This window comes from Alligator mississippiensis, chromosome 1 (genome assembly GCF_030867095.1).
Source record: "Alligator mississippiensis isolate rAllMis1 chromosome 1, rAllMis1, whole genome shotgun sequence".
Lineage (NCBI taxonomy): Eukaryota > Metazoa > Chordata > Crocodylia > Alligatoridae > Alligator > Alligator mississippiensis.
The window spans coordinates 338,850,940-338,868,554 of NC_081824.1; the positions used below are offsets into that span (position 1 = coordinate 338,850,940).

General features: G+C 40.8%; 1 protein-coding gene and 1 long non-coding RNA gene across 3 annotated transcripts in view; one reads left to right on the forward strand and one right to left on the reverse strand.

Moving 5' to 3' along the window:
* CYFIP1 (cytoplasmic FMR1 interacting protein 1) overlaps window positions 1-17,615 on the forward strand; it is a 136,268-nt gene that overhangs the window by 80,578 nt on the left and 38,075 nt on the right. For both annotated transcript variants that reach the window (XM_019485122.2, XM_006276205.4), the window contains exons 22-23: window positions 314-513; window positions 10,804-10,891. In XM_019485122.2, coding sequence (XP_019340667.1) covers window positions 314-513; window positions 10,804-10,891 — 288 coding nt within the window. The remainder of the gene's footprint in view (window positions 1-313; window positions 514-10,803; window positions 10,892-17,615) is intronic.
* On the reverse strand, window positions 3,829-10,152 carry LOC109282596 (uncharacterized). The gene is made up of 3 exons (XR_002089619.2): window positions 9,817-10,152; window positions 6,974-7,068; window positions 3,829-5,895 (listed from the first exon to the last, which is right to left on the reverse strand). It is a non-coding gene; the product is annotated as an uncharacterized LOC109282596 (long non-coding RNA).

The following is a 17,615-nucleotide window of genomic DNA, read 5'->3' on the forward strand; positions in this document are numbered from 1 at the left end:
CCTGTTAGTCAATGCAGACCAGTTTCACTGCCTGCCACCTTGAATCCAAGCTCTGTAGTAGCACCTGCTTCAGGCAGCTAGCTTAGACTTGGCCATGTATCCATTCATCAGGATAGAGAAAAATCCCAGGTAAATTGCTCACTGGAAATATGGTGCGTCTGAGGAAAGGGATTGTCTTGTAATTGAATCTTCCCAATCCTCTGCTTTATCATTTAGCTTATTCTCTGGGTACGTGTCGGGTTGGGGTTTTTTGCCATATTTAACATGTTCCTCACTTTTCTCCTCCCTACTTTCTTGTCTTAAATTTTCTCAGGAGCTAGATGGCTTGATAGAGATCAACAAAATGACCCATAAACTACTGAGTAGATACATGACCTTGGACAGCTTTGACGCCATGTTCAGAGAAGCCAATCACAATGTGTCGGCTCCCTATGGAAGAATCACTCTTCATGTCTTCTGGGAACTCAACTATGATTTCCTTCCAAACTACTGCTACAATGGGTCCACTAACAGGTTAGTATTGTGGCCTTTGAATGAATTATTTTGGGGAGTCCAGTTGTATCAGCAGGATGACACAGTAGGGTTTTGTACTCCAGTGTTAAACATGGACTGATACCTGTCTATGTTTTTGGCAGTCTTAAAAACAAAGCAAAAAGAGAACATTTAAAAAAAATTTATACTCAAATAGAATCCTAATCCTAAATTTGCATTACTGTTGCAATTAGTTTGTACAAAATGTGAATGGTTAGGATTGTTCACAGCAAGAGAGAAGATTGAATGCAAGTGATGTCTGTGACAATTCATCTCTCACTGTCCTAACGTCTTTCAGAGTAAATGCTGGAGGAAAAGGCCTCCACTCTCTTCACACATTTTCTGCTACCTTATCTGTGTAAAAGAAAATACACCAATTCAAATACCTTAGCTTTCTTATGTTGGGATTCACGTGCATCTCTGTTATGCTTTTCTTATGTCACAGTAGAACGTAACCTCAACATCCTAATTCTGTCTTTTTTTTTTTTGGTTGTTTGTTTTTAAGGTGTTATCTAAAATGTTCTCTAGAGCAGGGGCTCTCAGCCTTATGGCCCTGTCTGCTGGGTGAATGGTGGTGTGCGAGTCCAGGCCAGATCTGGTGTGCTGGCCTAGCTGCACTGGATCTGACCACGTGCTGGCCCAACCCTGCACACTGGATCTGATAATTTGGCAGCAGGGGAGTTGCCAATGCTCCTCCTGCTGCCAAATTTTCAGACCTATAGGGAGGCCTTTGGGCTCAGTGACATGGCCTGGGAGGCTGGAGGTTGAATACCACTGCTGTAGATTAGAATAAGGATTAACTAAAAATAGTTCAAGTGACATGTCAACGAAAAATTTCGTAAACAAAATTGTGTAGTAAAACCTCTTCAGGGGTAAGCAAAACGATTTCTCTTTGGTTCTGCATTGAGGAACAGGATGAATTACTGGGTTGACGCAAAATTCAGTGCTTGTGCAGCAAAATATACTTTTCTTTATATTTGGCTATGTTGGCATATGTTTTTCCTATCAGTTGTATGTTTTTGCCTCTAGCCAAGAGGGAAAGTGCTATTTTCTAGTTGACTGCAGTACAATACATTCAAGTATAAAGGCACTCTTTCTGTTGTTGTTACTATTTTTTGCTACAAAACTGGTTGTTACAGCATTGCAGAATTCCCTGTAATCAAAACTGTATCCTTTAGAGAAACTATCATTCATATGGAGTTTAGCAGTAGATTTGCACACTTGTTTCTGTTGAACATAGCTTCTGTTGCTCCTTCACTTGTGCTTAGGGTAATGCATACTATAATTTTCTTCTATCATGGCAGACTTGTTCTATAGGTCCTCATTGCTGCTGCTCATACTTTAATAAGCAGAATGGTGGAGTGGAGGACGGAAGGGCAAGATGTGAATTATAGGATACTTGAGTCCTGTTGAGGACACTCCACGCTCAGTTTTGTTTTGTTTGTTTGTTTGAATTGAACATGTTGCATTTACTTGTCAGTTTGTGGTTGTGGCAGTGTTATTACCCCTGGGAGTGAATTACAATGAGAAACCTGCTGACTGTGAAATGATGGTAAGATGGTATTCAATTACTAGTTGTAGGAAGGAATGCAACCATACCTGTGTCCATATAGAGCCGCCTCTGTAATCTTTTTTTTTTTTTTAATGTTTATCAAAACAAGTGGTTTTTGTTGCTCGGAGTCTTTTTTACACCGTTCCTATACAGTTACATTATGACTTGGCTCCAGATTCATTCAGTGTGACAAGCAAGGTATGTCAGGAATAATGGGAATATTACTCTGTACATTTGGCAGGTTTGTGTGTAGAGTCAGTTTTGCACTTACCCTTCCATAGATCATTTCTTGTGTGAAGGATCCAAACAAACAAGAGAAGGAAGAGAGTATTTTTAAAGGAAGGGGGAAGGAAAGAAAGAAAAAATTAAAACCTAGTTACAAAATGAGAGAAACTTCCTAGGGGATTCCCTAGGCAGGCGCAGTACTTTTTTAACTTTATAAATTTTAACTGAAGTCTGCTTAATCTTCCTTTATTGTTTATGAAGAATGTTTATTAGTAAAGTTATTTTGTGCATGGTACCTTTTTTGGAGCTTTTTTCTATCTAAACCAGTTGAACTCAGCAATACATTTAAATATAAATGGCTTCAGGCATTTGCAAAACTTTCAGTGTCAGGCCAGAAATTAAGTTGGTCTCACAAAAATATTGTTGCATGCTCCATGTTGAATTATTTGATTCTCTGCAATTATTTTTGCATTTGATAATATGTTGAGATAATACAGTGGGGGTAGCCTGTTATTAAAAGATTTAGTAATTTTACTAATTGCAACTGCTGGCTTTCAAAATTTGGTCACGTGACCGTTGCACTTCTATGCATTCAGGCCCCAAAACCAAGGCAGCTTAGGTTATTTGTGGAAAGGGTAGGCTGTGGAGTGAATGGCAGCAGCTCAAATCCAGTAATCCTGTGCAGGTCTGTGATGAAGTTCAACAAGGGATTTTTAATCTACACGTACAGGAGGGCAAGAGACAACATTGAATATGACCAATTCTTCCTTCTAAATCAGGGGCAGGCAAAGTCTGGCCCATGGGACGGATTGGGCCCATGGCAGACTCCATTTCCCAGCAGCCCCTGCCCGCATTGTTGTGTTAAGTTTCCATTGAGACCTCAGCAGTGGTGGGGCCGTGATGGTGCAGGACCAGGTTTTCCATGGAGACCGGTCCCAGCAGTGCTGGTAGGGTAAGCAGCGGGGTGGGGAACTGCTCCGGGGCCATGGCTGGGATCTTGCAGTGGTGACAGCGTGGTCTGGAGCTGGGGCAGAACTGCAATGCGCTCCCTGCCCAGCCACCCGCCCTGCCAGTGCTGCTGGGGCCGGTCCCCATTGAAACCCTGGACCCGGGGCCCACGGCTGCTGGGGTCTCTGTGGGAACCGGCTGCAATGACGTGGGCTGGGGCTGCTGGAAAGTGGAGTCTGGCCACCGGCCTAATCTGCCATTTCGCTCACCCCTGCTCTAGATAGAGTTAACATTGTTCTCAGTTGTCCTGTGTGCTGTGTGTTGATCAGAGAGGGAGAAAAGAGCATGTGAATTGTGTCAGGCAAGTTGGTTTCAATGGCAGTCTTTTTTTTTTTTAATAGCCCCTTGACCATATTATGTGAAGTTCATGAGAGTGCAGAGTCAACTTTTAGCTCTCTCTTTCCCTAAACACCTCACCACTGTATCCAAATCTACAAAAAATACGAATTGAGTTAATCAGACATGATTTCTTATGATGATAGGCTACTACAGTATGTTAGGCAAAGACAAGACCCTCTTTTAATCAGTGAAGACTGTATTATAGCAGCTTTTCATATCTCTGAATGCACAGTTCACTTGCTTGTGGCTCATATAGTTCCTAAAAGCATGGAAGATTTTTGGACAGGTTTCGTATTGAAATATTTAAGAAAGGATACTCACCTTTTCTCCTCTTTTATATTGATTACACTGTTTAAAGAGGAGTTTTAATAAAGGGAACTGTGTTTCTCCATCCAGGTTTACCAAGCAGATTCAGTTCTTGTCCCTGTTCAACAATTCCTCGTACCTCTTACAAATGCCGCTAGAGCATAACTAGAAAGTAGTAGCAGCAGTGGCAGGCCTGGGAGTGCTGGCATCAGTGCCAAGTTCTAGCCCAGTGTGCACAAAGGTAAATAGGGAATAACTGCAGGAAAATATTTTTGTCAAAATTTCAGCAGGCAACAAAATATTTCCCATGCTCTTGCTGTTCTTGGACCTGACCAAAAAGCTCCTTCCACAACACTGCCACATTGCTTTTCTTCTAAATCTTCCCTTTAAAAATTTCCTCTGCTGTGATGCCAACAAAAAAAAAGGGCTGTTGTTAACTGTGGCAAGGCAGCTGGTACACTGTGATCATTGCTTTTTACGTTTTGTAATCAACTTCTTTCCGTGTGCTTCCCCATCTGTTCATATCCACCTGTTTGTATCTTGTCTTAACTTGGACAATAGCTATATATATATATATATATATATATATATATACAGATACTGCAGCAAATCCTAGAACTACTTAATAGTGGTAACTCTTCCCAGAGGAAAGATTATCTTGGTTGTTGGAATGGAAGAGGCTGGCACTGTTAAAGAACATTGTAACACCAGCTCCCCAAGTTGTTTGCTAGCAAGTTACACCTACTGCTTTGCAGTGGCACTTCTCTTAAATGTTTCCATTCATTGCATAGTAGACTTTATCTATGTAGTCCCAAGTACCTAGACCAGAATGAAGGATTGTGCTAAGAAAACTGATCTCTAGCATTTCACGTATAACGTAGTTGTTCTCCATGCACCACTATCTTGTAGGTCTGTTTCATTCTGGCTTAGAAGCAGCACCGTACCTAGACTCCTGGAGGCCCCGGGTGAACTTTTAGTATCGGCCCTCCCTTTGCCATAGATAATGATAATAATACAGGCAGTCCTCGGACTTAACAATGCAATTGGTTCCTGAAAACCACGTCTTAAGTCGAAACGTAACTTGGAACCAATTTTTTCATAAGAAACAATGTTATGAATGGTGGATTGGTTCCTGAACCAAGGCCTGATGCTCTATTTTCACCAAAAATACCCCAGAATTTTGTACCTGATCAATTATAGATGAGTAATATAGCTACATTAACGTATTTATATTGTAAATAGCAATTATATTGATTTGGAAGGACTTCTTTGAGGTGACTTTGCTGGACTTTTTGAAGGGTTCTTGGCTGGAGTCTTCTCAGGAGTCTTGGCTATAGGTTTTTCTGGAGTCTTGTCTGCTTTCTTCAAAAAAGCGTCCAAGGAAGTTTGGACAGATGTTCTCCAAGGAGATGAGTGATGCAGTGAACTTGTTTGCTGGCATGGCATCACATCGGATCAAGCATTGTAAAGTTGAAACTGACATCATAAAGTTGAAACTGGGTGTCAATTCATAAATGTTGTAAGTGCGAAACATTGTAACTTGAAACGATGCAAGTTGGACTGCCTGTAATCACTTTCATTTCATTTTCATTTTTTGGGCCCCCTTTCTGTTCGGGCCCCAGGCAACCGCCTGGTTAGCCCATGCCTGTGTCTGGCCCTGCTTGTAAGCTTTGAGTAGCATAGATCTATTTTTGAACCACAACACTTTGGACACGTCGACTGCTGTAGTGATGATCAAAAGTAGAATAGGGTGAATTAGGAAATGGCTATAGTTCACATCAGCTAGCTTCAAACTCCCAAACATTTAGTAACCCTGACATTACTTTAAATATTGTTGCAAGCTTTGGACTGACAATGTGCAGAGAAGTTTTATGAGCTGACTTGTTTTTTTTCATCTCCATGATGTTTCCTAGGAGACAAGGTTTTGTCAATACCTGGAAGACAAAAGAGAGCATGGCTTCCTAATTGTTAGATCTTCCATGTGATTTTAAAACATGAGGTGATAAGCAGTGTCACACTTTTTTTCATCCTAAAGATGGCATACGTTTCAATGTCTGTGTGACTGTGATCAAAATACTAGATCTAAATGTAAACTACAGAGAAATTATAAGGTCAGCCCTGTTAAGAGCTGTGACAGCAGGCTCTCTAAGGCTTACCACCTTTTACAAGCCTGATCTGAGTAGCTCTGTGTTCAATTATACTCTCATGATAGCAGATTTCCTGTCTTACTACAGGCTTAATTCTGCATAAGCTAGATGTTAGGGCCTCCAGGATAATTCTTTTACTACATTCTGATTTTTTTTTTCCCTGTCCTCCTTTCATATGGCTTGTATTAAAAAGAAAGAAAATACAAAGAACGAAGAATTATACTTTCTGAAAGGCTCTTTGTTTGCGTTCCCAGAAGATGCCAGTTCAGCTCTCCAACATTTTTTCTTCCTAAGGTTTAAGTTGTCCATAGTCAAAGTTTCTGGGGCTTGTAGAAATTTCTTACTGAGGATTGGCTATATTGGGGAAGAAGCTAGCAACCAACTGTCTTGAAGGTTTTCTTCTACAAGTCCCTTGAAAAAGGGTAAATCTCCTCTCACTTTATGGCTCTTTCAAATCTATTATGTCCTTAGAATGCCTTTCTGAAAACCCCGAGATGCCTTTGCCAAAGGCGGTTTGGTGTCTGCTTTTGGCTAGTTGGTCAAAATTCTAATTCTTTTTCCAGTACTGGATAAATATTTTCACATTCTCTATACAAGACAGATGGACAGCAAGGAGGTACTGCTTTTTGCATGCTACATCTTTGATGTGACTCCATGTCAATACCTTTCTACAGCTGTTTTGCTGCCATCATCCCTGGCATCAGCATTCCTCAGCTGAGTGGAAGGTGGGACTCTAGAAGATTGAATGTGTGCCTGTAGTTCCAAGGGGGCCACCTAGCGTTTTGCAATGTATAGTTTCGGAAACTGCTATTGGACCTGTATTTAAAAAATGTGTGTGCTGATACTCTTATGCAGACATACTCACTCTGTCGTCTAGATCAGCAGTGTAAACGAGGGATGATTGGACTGACATCCTTGATCTTTCTGGAGTTCAACGGTTGTTTTGATTTTCCATCTCCCCTGCAATTTTTAAAAATAAAAATCAAGTCTTTTCAATACCAACCAAGTTGCTGGTCAAAAGTGGATAATCTATCTGCCTTGCTTCTTGTCCTATGTGCAGTGACATAAGTTGCGCTTAGTAGAAAAGTTTATAACTGTTTGGTAAAATTATGAGGTGAGTTACTGTGACAAGTTTCAAGTATGGGCATCTGACAACGGTTAAAAAATCAGGTGCATTACTTTTGCCTTTCATTTATTGCTCCCTATTCTCTACAGCTTTGCATTTGACTTCAGATGGATGCTACCGTATTTATTTGATTAGTCAACAAAGTTTTCCCCCCCCAACTTGTAACATGGGGGGGATGACCCCTCACCTTACAATTGAGCATAAGGCAGTGGCAGGGAGGGGGGAGAGGGGGTTGGTGCAGTGGCTTTGGCCTCAACCCAGAGCTGGGGCTGGAGCTAGAGCTGGAGACATAACTGTCGCCTACCCTCCCTCCCCCTGCCTCTGCATACCCTGCCACTCCTCTCCTGCAGCCCCCAGTTCCTTCCCCCCCACTTCACTTCTGTCTCTCTCCTCCTCTGTTGCACTCTTTGCTTTTGCTCTGTGCTGGCAAGCTCTGTCCCTTTTGCAGCCCGTAGTAGCGGCGCGGAGCTGGCACTGCTGTTCCAACCTGGCCGTATAGCAGCAGCTCTGGCTCCCCAGTACTGCTGTTCTCAGACTGGGCATTCCCTAGCGAATGCTTTCTATAGGGTGATCAAATAGAAATTCTTCCCTGAAAACCTGAGAGTAATGTACAGTACAGCACAGGACCCTGACCTCAACTTTTCAGAAAAGCTACTTGGTTGCTGTTGTGGTGACGGAATTGGAGATAGTGAGATGAACACAGGAAAACTTTTGGACTGTATCGAGTGGTTAGTCTGAACAGAGAGATGCATTTTGGATCACTAATAGCATAACCCAGAAGGCTGTTGTTCGTGAGCAATATTTCTTTTGAGACTGACTTCTGAGGCAAGCACCTTTCTATAGACTTTGGGTGCAGGCAGAGTGGGAGTCTGAGTGGCTCCCTTTTCTCCAGTCACTTAAAGACATTGCAGTTAATGACAATGACTTGCTTCTGCAACACTTGTGATTAATTAATAATAAGGATGGGCCTGAATACAGATGTGAAGTGATGCAGTGTTGGACTTTAGAATCAGAGAATCATAGAAGAGTGGGGTTAGAAGGGACCTCGCCTGGTCCAAGCCCCTGATCAAAGCACTACCTTGTCTCTGTCGAAACCATCCTATACAACTGCCTAAGTGTCTATCTAAGCTGGTATTAAAAACTTTCAAGGAGATTCCATAGCCTCTCTGGGTAGCTTGTTCCAATGCTTTAACCACTCTTGTTGTGAGAAATTTCTTCCCTTTGTACAACCTAAATTTCCTTTGTTGCAATTTGAAGACCCTTGCTCCTTGTCCTGTCCCCTGCAGCTGCAGGGAATAGTCCATGTAACCACCCTTCGGATATTTCATGAATCATGCTTGTTTTTGAAACTGTAAATTAACATTCTTCAGAAAAGTGGCAAAGCCCTGGTAAATATGTCAGTCTGTTGGTGCACTGCAAATTGGTTGCATCTGAGATGCTAGGGTGTAGTATAGGTGTTCTTCTTGTCCCTCTTTTCACTGGTTTGATTTTTCCCTGGGCATAAAAATTGGTGTTATAGAAAATGGGACCTGAGACAGAGAATAATCTCTTCCTAAATCCAGGATTACTTTGATTCTGTCAAATGTTTACATTTTTGGTAAACCTGTTAATGAAAAATCTCTTAAGAACAAATTCAAATAATCTCAGGAGAAAGCTTCTATACAAGTGCATTCAAGCTATACTATGGGGGGAGGGGACTAATAAATCTGGGAAATCAAATGAAGGGGGATTTTTTAAATGATTTTTTTAATATATCGGATCATAGATTTACTATATCAAATGTATTATATCCAAATGACCTTTTCCTCAGAAGTAGTTAAATGCAAACAGTTACTGGATTTTTACAAATGCAGATAGTTTGAAAAGACCCTCTTAAAAGCCATGTTGAGTAACATTTGAAAATCTTGTGCTTTTTTGTGTAGTTTTAATTAAAATACAGAAAATATATAACGTTATAGAATCCACAAAGAGGGTTCATGTTATGTCAAATAAAACTCTAAGAAGAGAGGAAATGTTTTCAAGCCACGGTTTATTTTCTTTGTTCAGGAGTTTTCATGCTTATTCCTATTATGTAAAAGAGTCTTCAGTCCCTGTTTATTCCTGGCTCTCTCTAATCCTTGTGCTCTCCCCATCTCCAAATCTTTGAGAGATTTATCATTGCTTTGAAAATCAAAGCTATTTTTAATGTTAGCTAGAAAATAGGTATCCTAAAATGATCATGGTGTGCCTATGATATGGCTAGAAAAAAGAGGGGTTAAATAATTAATTCTTGGTAAGTTGTGTTTCGGATGTGTTTTATTTCTATTTTAAACTAGGAAACTTGTATTAGTTTAATTTCTTTCTCATATACTTATTTATCCTAGGCGCTTAAAACCCCCCAAAAGTAATTATAGGATAGAATGTCCCCCTGTTCATTTTCCAAATATCTAACCTGCAGCTGCTAGTGTGATGAATATTTCCATCCCCGCATATTTTCAGAGCCACATTTGAAATGCCCTTTGCCAATTTTAAGAATTTAATCCCTCTCTTGCAAATGCACACATTTTATCACTTTACTTAAAGTAACAGTTACACGCACTTACCTAATTGCAGGATTGTTATCTTGGTGTAGTAGAAATCCGTTATTAAATTTGTAGTAATATGCTCAAATTATAATTGTGCAGAAAACGTGCAAAACAGTCTTGCACGAAATATCAGAAGTCCAGCTTTGCAAACAGGCTTCTCATGACCAAAGTTCTGTTGAGGTCCCTACCATCGTCCTTTCTTACGGGAGTAAAGGTTTAGGATTTGGGCCTCTGGGCATCCTTAGTTGCACAAGCTATTGCAACAACTTGTAAACATGATTTCCACCCTGCTGTTCCTTCTGTACGTAACGTATTTAAATATTACTTTCTGCCTCTTGATTTCCTTAACTAATTGCTTTTACCCTTTTTGGTTTTGTTTTCACTGTTTTTTATTGCATACCTCAAATTGTTACATCGACGCCTCCCTGTTTTTCATGATAAGCCACCTTTCCATCTGTTCTGAATGTTTAATGACTCAGAAAAATAGGTTTCTTACCAACAAAGCTCACTAAAGCAAGCCTTGCCTGGTACACCATTATAACTGTGAAAAGGGGAAGAAAAGTGACATGAGCAATAAGCAACTATATCTTTAAATTTCAGTGTTCTTCAATGCTATTTTTTCCCCCAAATTTAAATCCTGGCATTATATTCAGGAAAATAATATTTGATGGAGCTCAGATTTTGAGACCTCCGCTCAGTGACATTGTTATGCAATTAGAAAGTTTCATAAATGGTTGTCTTCCAGCCTGTCCAGAATGCATGAAACAAGCGCTGCTTGAAACGCCAAAGAGCAGCCACCGCTTGGCTGCTACTGCTTGTCTGGTTAAGTAAGCTGCATCATTAGAAAAAAGATGACGGGCAACAGCAATTTGTGCCATGTCCCTGAAAGTAACCTTTACTTAAAGGATTATGTTCTAGTCTTGGTTTTTGCATATGGACAGAAGCAGCACAGTGCATTTTAATACATTAGGTGTAACTAATTGTTTCTGTGTTTTGCTTTTTTAGATTTGTTCGGACTGTGCTACCCTTTTCTCAGGAGTTTCAGAGAGATAAGCAGCCTAATGCACAGCCCCAATATCTCTGTGGATCAAAGGTTAGCTTTTATTCTCTTCTATTTATGGTGTTTCCAGGTATGCAAGGTTTTTGGGTTGTTTTTTTTTTAACTTTACAGTACAGAATGGTGAGTGGTGAAATATGCCATTAAATTCACTTACGTACATCTTCAGGTTATGTAAAATTTGGTCTGCTCTTTGTTTTTGGATGAAAGGTACAGCAATACTTATGATGAAGTGTGAATGGTGGGTGGCTTTATCAGATACTAAACTGAGTTGTCCTCTCGCACTTGGACTGCACAGTTTTCTATCATGGCAGAGGAGGATTCATGAAAAACAAGCAGTAGAATTTATCAACCAGTGAGGTGAGAATAGGAGCCCAGATTGAGAGCAGCTGCTCCCTTCCGAAGATAATGATTAGAAAAACGAGACACAACAAATAGGAAAAGCGGCTTAGACTGCAGTCAGACTTCAAATTAAACAAAAACTAAGCATTTCAAAATACCAGCCATTAAGCTGCTTTAAATTAGTTTAAAAACCTTTGTATTTCCATGGGTGTAGGTTGTAGCTGTGTTGGTCTAAGGACATAGGCAGACAAGGTGAGACAGAGGTAGGGGGAAAGGGAATGAAAGTAGCTGTAGTCAATGGGTGAGACACAGAAAGGTGGGGGGAAGAAGGGAATGAATATAGCTGGTAAAAAGTGGAGAGGTTACCTGGAGAGGTTGTGTTATCTATCCATCCGATATATGGATTTATGACGCGTTACAACTTGCCTAACATCTGACTCCCCAGGTAACCTCTCTGTTTTTTACTGGCTATATTCGTTCCCTCCCTGCCTCCCACCTATTGACTACAGCTACATTGATTCCCCGTCTCTCCCCTGCCCCCCACCTGTCTCTGACCCATTGACTACCTCAATTTACATTTTCACTGACTGGCTTTCTTGCATACGTACTGGCCTCTGCTTGCTTTACCGCTCCATCTAGGAAGAGTACAGACCATCTGCAGACACTTCCTCAGTCTGACAAAGGGTATCTGTACCCGAAAGCTTGCAAAGAAGAATTTTTCCAACTATTTGAGTTAATTTAATAAAAGATACTGGATTTACTTAAAGAACCTTGTCTGCCTTTGCCTTTTGTATTTCCATGGCATCTTCTATCCAAGGATCACAAAGTGCTTTTATTTTACCAGTCACTATTAATGAATTCTGCCTTCCACCAAGCGTGCTCAACTAGATGAGCATTATCTTCCTTGTTTTGCAGAGGAAGCAACAGAAGTGACTGGAGGCTCATTACTTACAAACGGTCTCAACAGTGCGTATATGAGAGAACCAGGGATAGCAACCCGGTGTCTTGGCTTGCTCTTCTGTACCTTCCCACAAATTCCTGATAGTCATACAGAAGGGGAACATAATCCAAGGTGGCCACATCCTGCAAATGCTTGTGTGCACATTTAGCTCTAAGTAAATAGGTTTTCCCACTTATTTTAATGGCATTACTCAGAATGAAGAAATTAAGCGGCGTTTGCTTCCAGGACTAGTACCCTGTTCAGTTGTGTGCCATTGGTTAATTGGATAATTTCCCTTTTGCTCCTTGCGCGGATATTTTCTTAATCACACAAATTGATAGGTTATTTTGCTAAGACAGAGAAATGTTGTATTTAATGCTCGCGCATTTATCCTATGTGTTTAACGCCCACCTAGAGTTCTTTAATCTACTGCAAGAGGAGTAAAAGATCAGATTGACACTTCCATGGAGTTCCATTTCTTTTAGGTAGTTTCTGATTTTACAAACTGATACCTATTCAGTATTTTGCAGGCACTTACTCTGGCTCAATCAGTGTCAGGCTTTGAGCAAATGGGTGACACAAGAAAAGTAATTCCTAAATGTAACTGTATAAAATTTGGCTTAATTCATGTGTTCTTTGTGTGACCTCATCAGTAGCGTAAATTTGGGGGGGAGTGAACAAGAACATTCGGCCCTTGATGGTGACCTAGAGGGACCCCAGAATGGCACCTTTTCTCTCCCCCAAAGTCCCTGTCAGGGCAGGGGCGTCCCTGCACTGCCCAACCATAGCAACCTTGTGGCCAGTAATGTATCTGAGGGGTGGAGGAAGGGGAGCAGAACATTTCCCCGCAAAAGGATCTTTGCCATGGCAGGTGCATCCCTGCACCCAGTAATGTGTCAGGGCCAGGGATGTGTGGAATGAATGAAGCACCAGAGGAGGCCCCTGGGGTACCTGTACCATAGTGTTGCAGCAAGTGTGTTCCTTAGTTGCAGCAGTCTGAACCCACTCTGCTATAGCAGTAGTAGCTGCTGCCGAAGTGCAGAGAGCCAGGGCAGGTAAAGACACTGTTTCCCCACCCTTGCCCCAACCCCCTGGTCTCCAGGACTTGGCAGAATTCCCACCCCGACCCCGGGCACTGAAGGAGCTTGCTATGCCTTTCCTTCTTAACTATTTTTTTCAAAAGCTTGATGTAAATACATTTTACTTCCTAGTCCTTGATATTCTGAAAAAGGTTTATAAGGAGGAGCAGATGATAGCTTATCTTGATTTTTCCCATCCCATGTTCATAGTTTTGGACAACAGCACTTTAACGAATTACTACAGAATACTTTAATTTTGTGTGTGAATGTCTGTGGTCTTTGAGTATTAAGAAAGGCAAAGCGCAGGCAAGCAAGGAGTATTTCACATTTTGTGATAGGTGTTATGATTTACCATGTCTTTTCAGTCAAGTATAACATTTAGAATTATAATCAATCCATTGAGTTACCTGGGTAATTTATCCTCAGTACTTCATATTTTTCCAAATATTATATAAGTTTTAACTAATTCTCACACCACCACAGCTAGACAGGCACTAGAAGTATTATATACATTTTAAGGAGGCAAATTGATTGAAGCGATTTGTTTAGGGTCACATAGCAAAGCATAGCATGTAGCAAAATGTGGTCACATAGCAAATTATTGACCATGCTGAAATTACAGCTCAAAAGTTACAACCCTGCAGTTCAAAGCTAATGATTTGCTGTTGTAAAATTAAGTCTTCAGCTTTATAATACAGAGGCAAAGAAGAGGATTATTTTCTTACAGAAAAGTTGGACTGTGAACTGCACATTACCATGAATAGTGTATTATTAAACATTTCTAAATAGTTTGAAAATAGGAAAACCAGACTTGATGGCCCAGATTCAATTTCACCTACTCCTTGTGTGGATTTTTAGATCCTATTTCCACCTGTGTGACCAGACTTGTCCTTCTGAAGGTGCTCAGGAAGGGTCCCACTACTTCCACTAATCCTTCTGTTTCCATCCTTTCTTGCCTGGGAAAGCACATCATTCTAAGCAAGTCCCTGAAGCTATAGTTGGAGGAGAAACATCATCAAAAGGTAGTGAGTGGTCACCTATCTTTTAGTCTACTAGTTTAGGGAATAGGGCACTTGCCCAGGAAGTGGAAGATTGAGGCTCTAGGTTTTCTGGAGCCAGCATTTTTTAACCTATATCTCTCCTTTTTTTTTTTTCTCCAACAAATTTCCCTAAGCACCAAGCCATGGGCGAGGCAGGGGCAAAAGCAGCTTCTGCCTCTCTTATTGAAGCTGGCCCATTGAGCAGCCAAGAGGGAAAGAATCCTGGGACTAGAAAGCGAGAGCAAGCCAAGAAAGAGGGAGCCTACCTCTTTTTGGCCCATTGGGATGGGTCCTGTCCAGGCAGTGAGGGTGCCCAGGGGTCAATTGCACTTCAGTGCGAGTGAAATGCAAGGAAGTTGAGGATTATCTGTGGAATTTGTTATGCCCGTCAGGTTGCACGATTAAAATGACTTCAGTAACCTCACAGAGCTTGACATTTTTTAAAGTGATCTGTTATGAGGAGGACGAATCTGGAGGCTTCTTAGATGCATTTGTAAAAAAAAAAAAAAAAAAAAAAATTCAATGAGGGTTTTGTTTTTTTTAATTATCATACTTCCTTCACTGTTTGTGCTTTTTCATTTTTAGAAGAATATAGTTGCTTAGTTTGAGACTATATTTTGAAGTGTGTGTGTGTGTAACTTAGAGATGAACTTTTACTGTATATTTTTACTATTCATAGTTTTGTAATATGATTGAGCCTGGAGGCTGCTCTCAGTGTTCCCATTGTGCAGGAACTGAATGTATATCGTATGTCTATGTCTGTGCCTGTGTCAAAGTACTTACCATTTTACAGAATTAGGGACCTGGATGGTTTTGTTTTTGAGTTGCATATGGACTAAGTAATAATGAGTTATGGCCTGGTTTTTTAATTCTTTGACTTAATGTCTTCTGAGTTGTTGTCAGAGGCACCTAAAGTATTTAGGTAAGCACTTCTTATTGACACATGGTTCTTTTTCTAATATTGTGCCAAGTTAAAAACAGTAAATTTTAAGCCAGCATAAATACATTTATGTTTCTAGTTTCTTCAGCACCTTTTATATGCCAAATGTATTGAATCAAACAGTTTCCAAACACTGTTACATGCAGGTTAAATAATTCTGTGCAAAATTCTGGAGTTAGCAATCTACACTGTTAAAGAGTAATTACAGAGAAGATTATCTGGATTGAAAACATCTCATGTAATCCAAATGATGAAAAATTCTAAATGGAAACATTTTGATTATTGTAGTTGTGCCCAAATTTCCTTCTGCGTTTAGTGACTACTGTTACGGTGAGGATATTACCCAGCAATGAAGTAAAGGCAGCTGCTCGAGGCCACCATGTGCAACTTGGACTGTGGCCAGGCATAAGGCTGCTAGCAGTGGGCGGTCATCTTGGCTCACCCCACACGGGAGCCCAAGCCTCGGCCCCAACCTTTGTTCATGGGGTATGGAGCCTGCCCACGGGCCTCCGTGGTGTCCCATCCCACCTGGCTTTTTCATCGGAGCTCCTAGGAGCTGTGAGGTTGTGGAGGAGGGTGTGGACACCCCCTGTTCTCCCCCATCTTGGATTTCCTTCAAAAAAGGAAACAGCCCTTCTGCTGTTGACACACGTCCCCAGTGGCATTCTGCTCACTGGAATTGAGGGGCAGGTCCTATCTCGCCTCACCCCCAGATTCCCAGCCCTGCCAGCAGCCCTATATCCCAGGAGCAGGCCATATCTTTGATACTCCTGTTTTAAAGGAGTCAAAGTGCACCAGAGAAGAAAACATTCAGCTATCCCAATCAGTGGCAGTGTCCATTTAGTTCTTACTGCATGTGCATCAGCATTCATTCTCATTGGCAGTTTTAAGTAGCCCATCAGTACATACCTGCTCATCAAATCAACGTTAAAATTAGAGGACATACTACTAAATTGCAGGAATACACAGGTGAACATGATGCTTTAAACCAGTGAAAAATGTAAAGGTAACTGATTTCAGATTCCTGAAGGTTAGAACCCCAAACTATGCTATTATGAAATAGATTTTTAAAGCAAGAGAAAATGGGTACTGCAGTTCTACTCATGGCAATGTTAAATAAATTTTTCAAAACTGACTAAAACAAAATCCCTATGTTTTGTTATTTAGGTACAGTATTAAACTTAGTTAAAGCCTGAAAGCAAGGATTTTTTGTGGATGATATGGGACTATCTGCATGGTTGGGATCAACTTAGGCACGCTTTCAAATGCAGTAGATTTGAAGACACATTCACGGCTTTCAAAAGCTTGTATAAGGGCCCTGGCAGACACAATTTTCATCAAGCAACAGGTGATGTTGCTCAGTGGATGCTGTTGCTCCATATGACCTGTTTCACATTCATAAGCTATTCAGATACTTTCATTTCCCCTTCCTCCCTTAGCTATGCTGCTGAGACGTGAACTCTTGAGCTCACCAGCTGAGACTCCCAATGGGCAGGAGTGTTGGGGCTTGAACTTTCCTAGGATACCTTATGAGGGGCTTTTGTATATGTGCTTTTTCTTGCTCCATCTACATTATAGATTCATATATTGTAGAGTTGGAAGGGACCACAAAGGATCATCGTGTCCAACCCCCTGCCGCTGGCAGGAAAGAGGACCGAGATTAGATGACCCCAGCCAGATGTCTATCAAGCCTCCTCTTGAAGACTCCAAGTTAGGTGACAGCACCACCTCTCTTGGAAGCCCGTTCCAGATCCTGGCCACCCTTACTGTAAAAAAAAAAAAAAAAATTCCTGTGTTGTGCAAATAAAGCATGTTATATTGAGTGTTTACACTCTACTTCTCACAGGGAATTGGTGCTAAAAATCTCTTTAAAGATGCTAAAGGACCTGGACAAACACTATAATCCTAAGTGTAACACAACACACGTTCAAATTAAAGTCCAGTACAAACAAGCTGCAAAGATATTCTACATTTAATAAGTAAAATCTTTGTAGCTGGATCATCATTTTGTCATTGGGTGATAAGTTTCCTGAATATGTGATAATTACACATATTACAATGCATTGCTCTATTAATACATTCATTATACTTTAAATGTAATGCTTTCCAGGGACCTAAGTCTATCCCAGCCATGCGGCTGGTCCAATAAAAGATATTATTCACAAAAAGTTCATGCCACCCACGTTTCTTGGGCTATGTCTACCACATCACTCCTCAATGTTATTAAAAGCATGAAGTAATACAAGGGTGTAGGCTGTAGCCGTGTTGGTCTAAGGACATAGGCAGACAAGGTTCTTTGGGTAAATCTGATATCTTTTATTAGACCAACTCAAGAGTTTTTTTTCCCCCCCAACTATTTGAATTGGTCTAAAAAAAATATCAGATGGCCCCAAAGATCCTTGTCTACCTGAAGTAATTA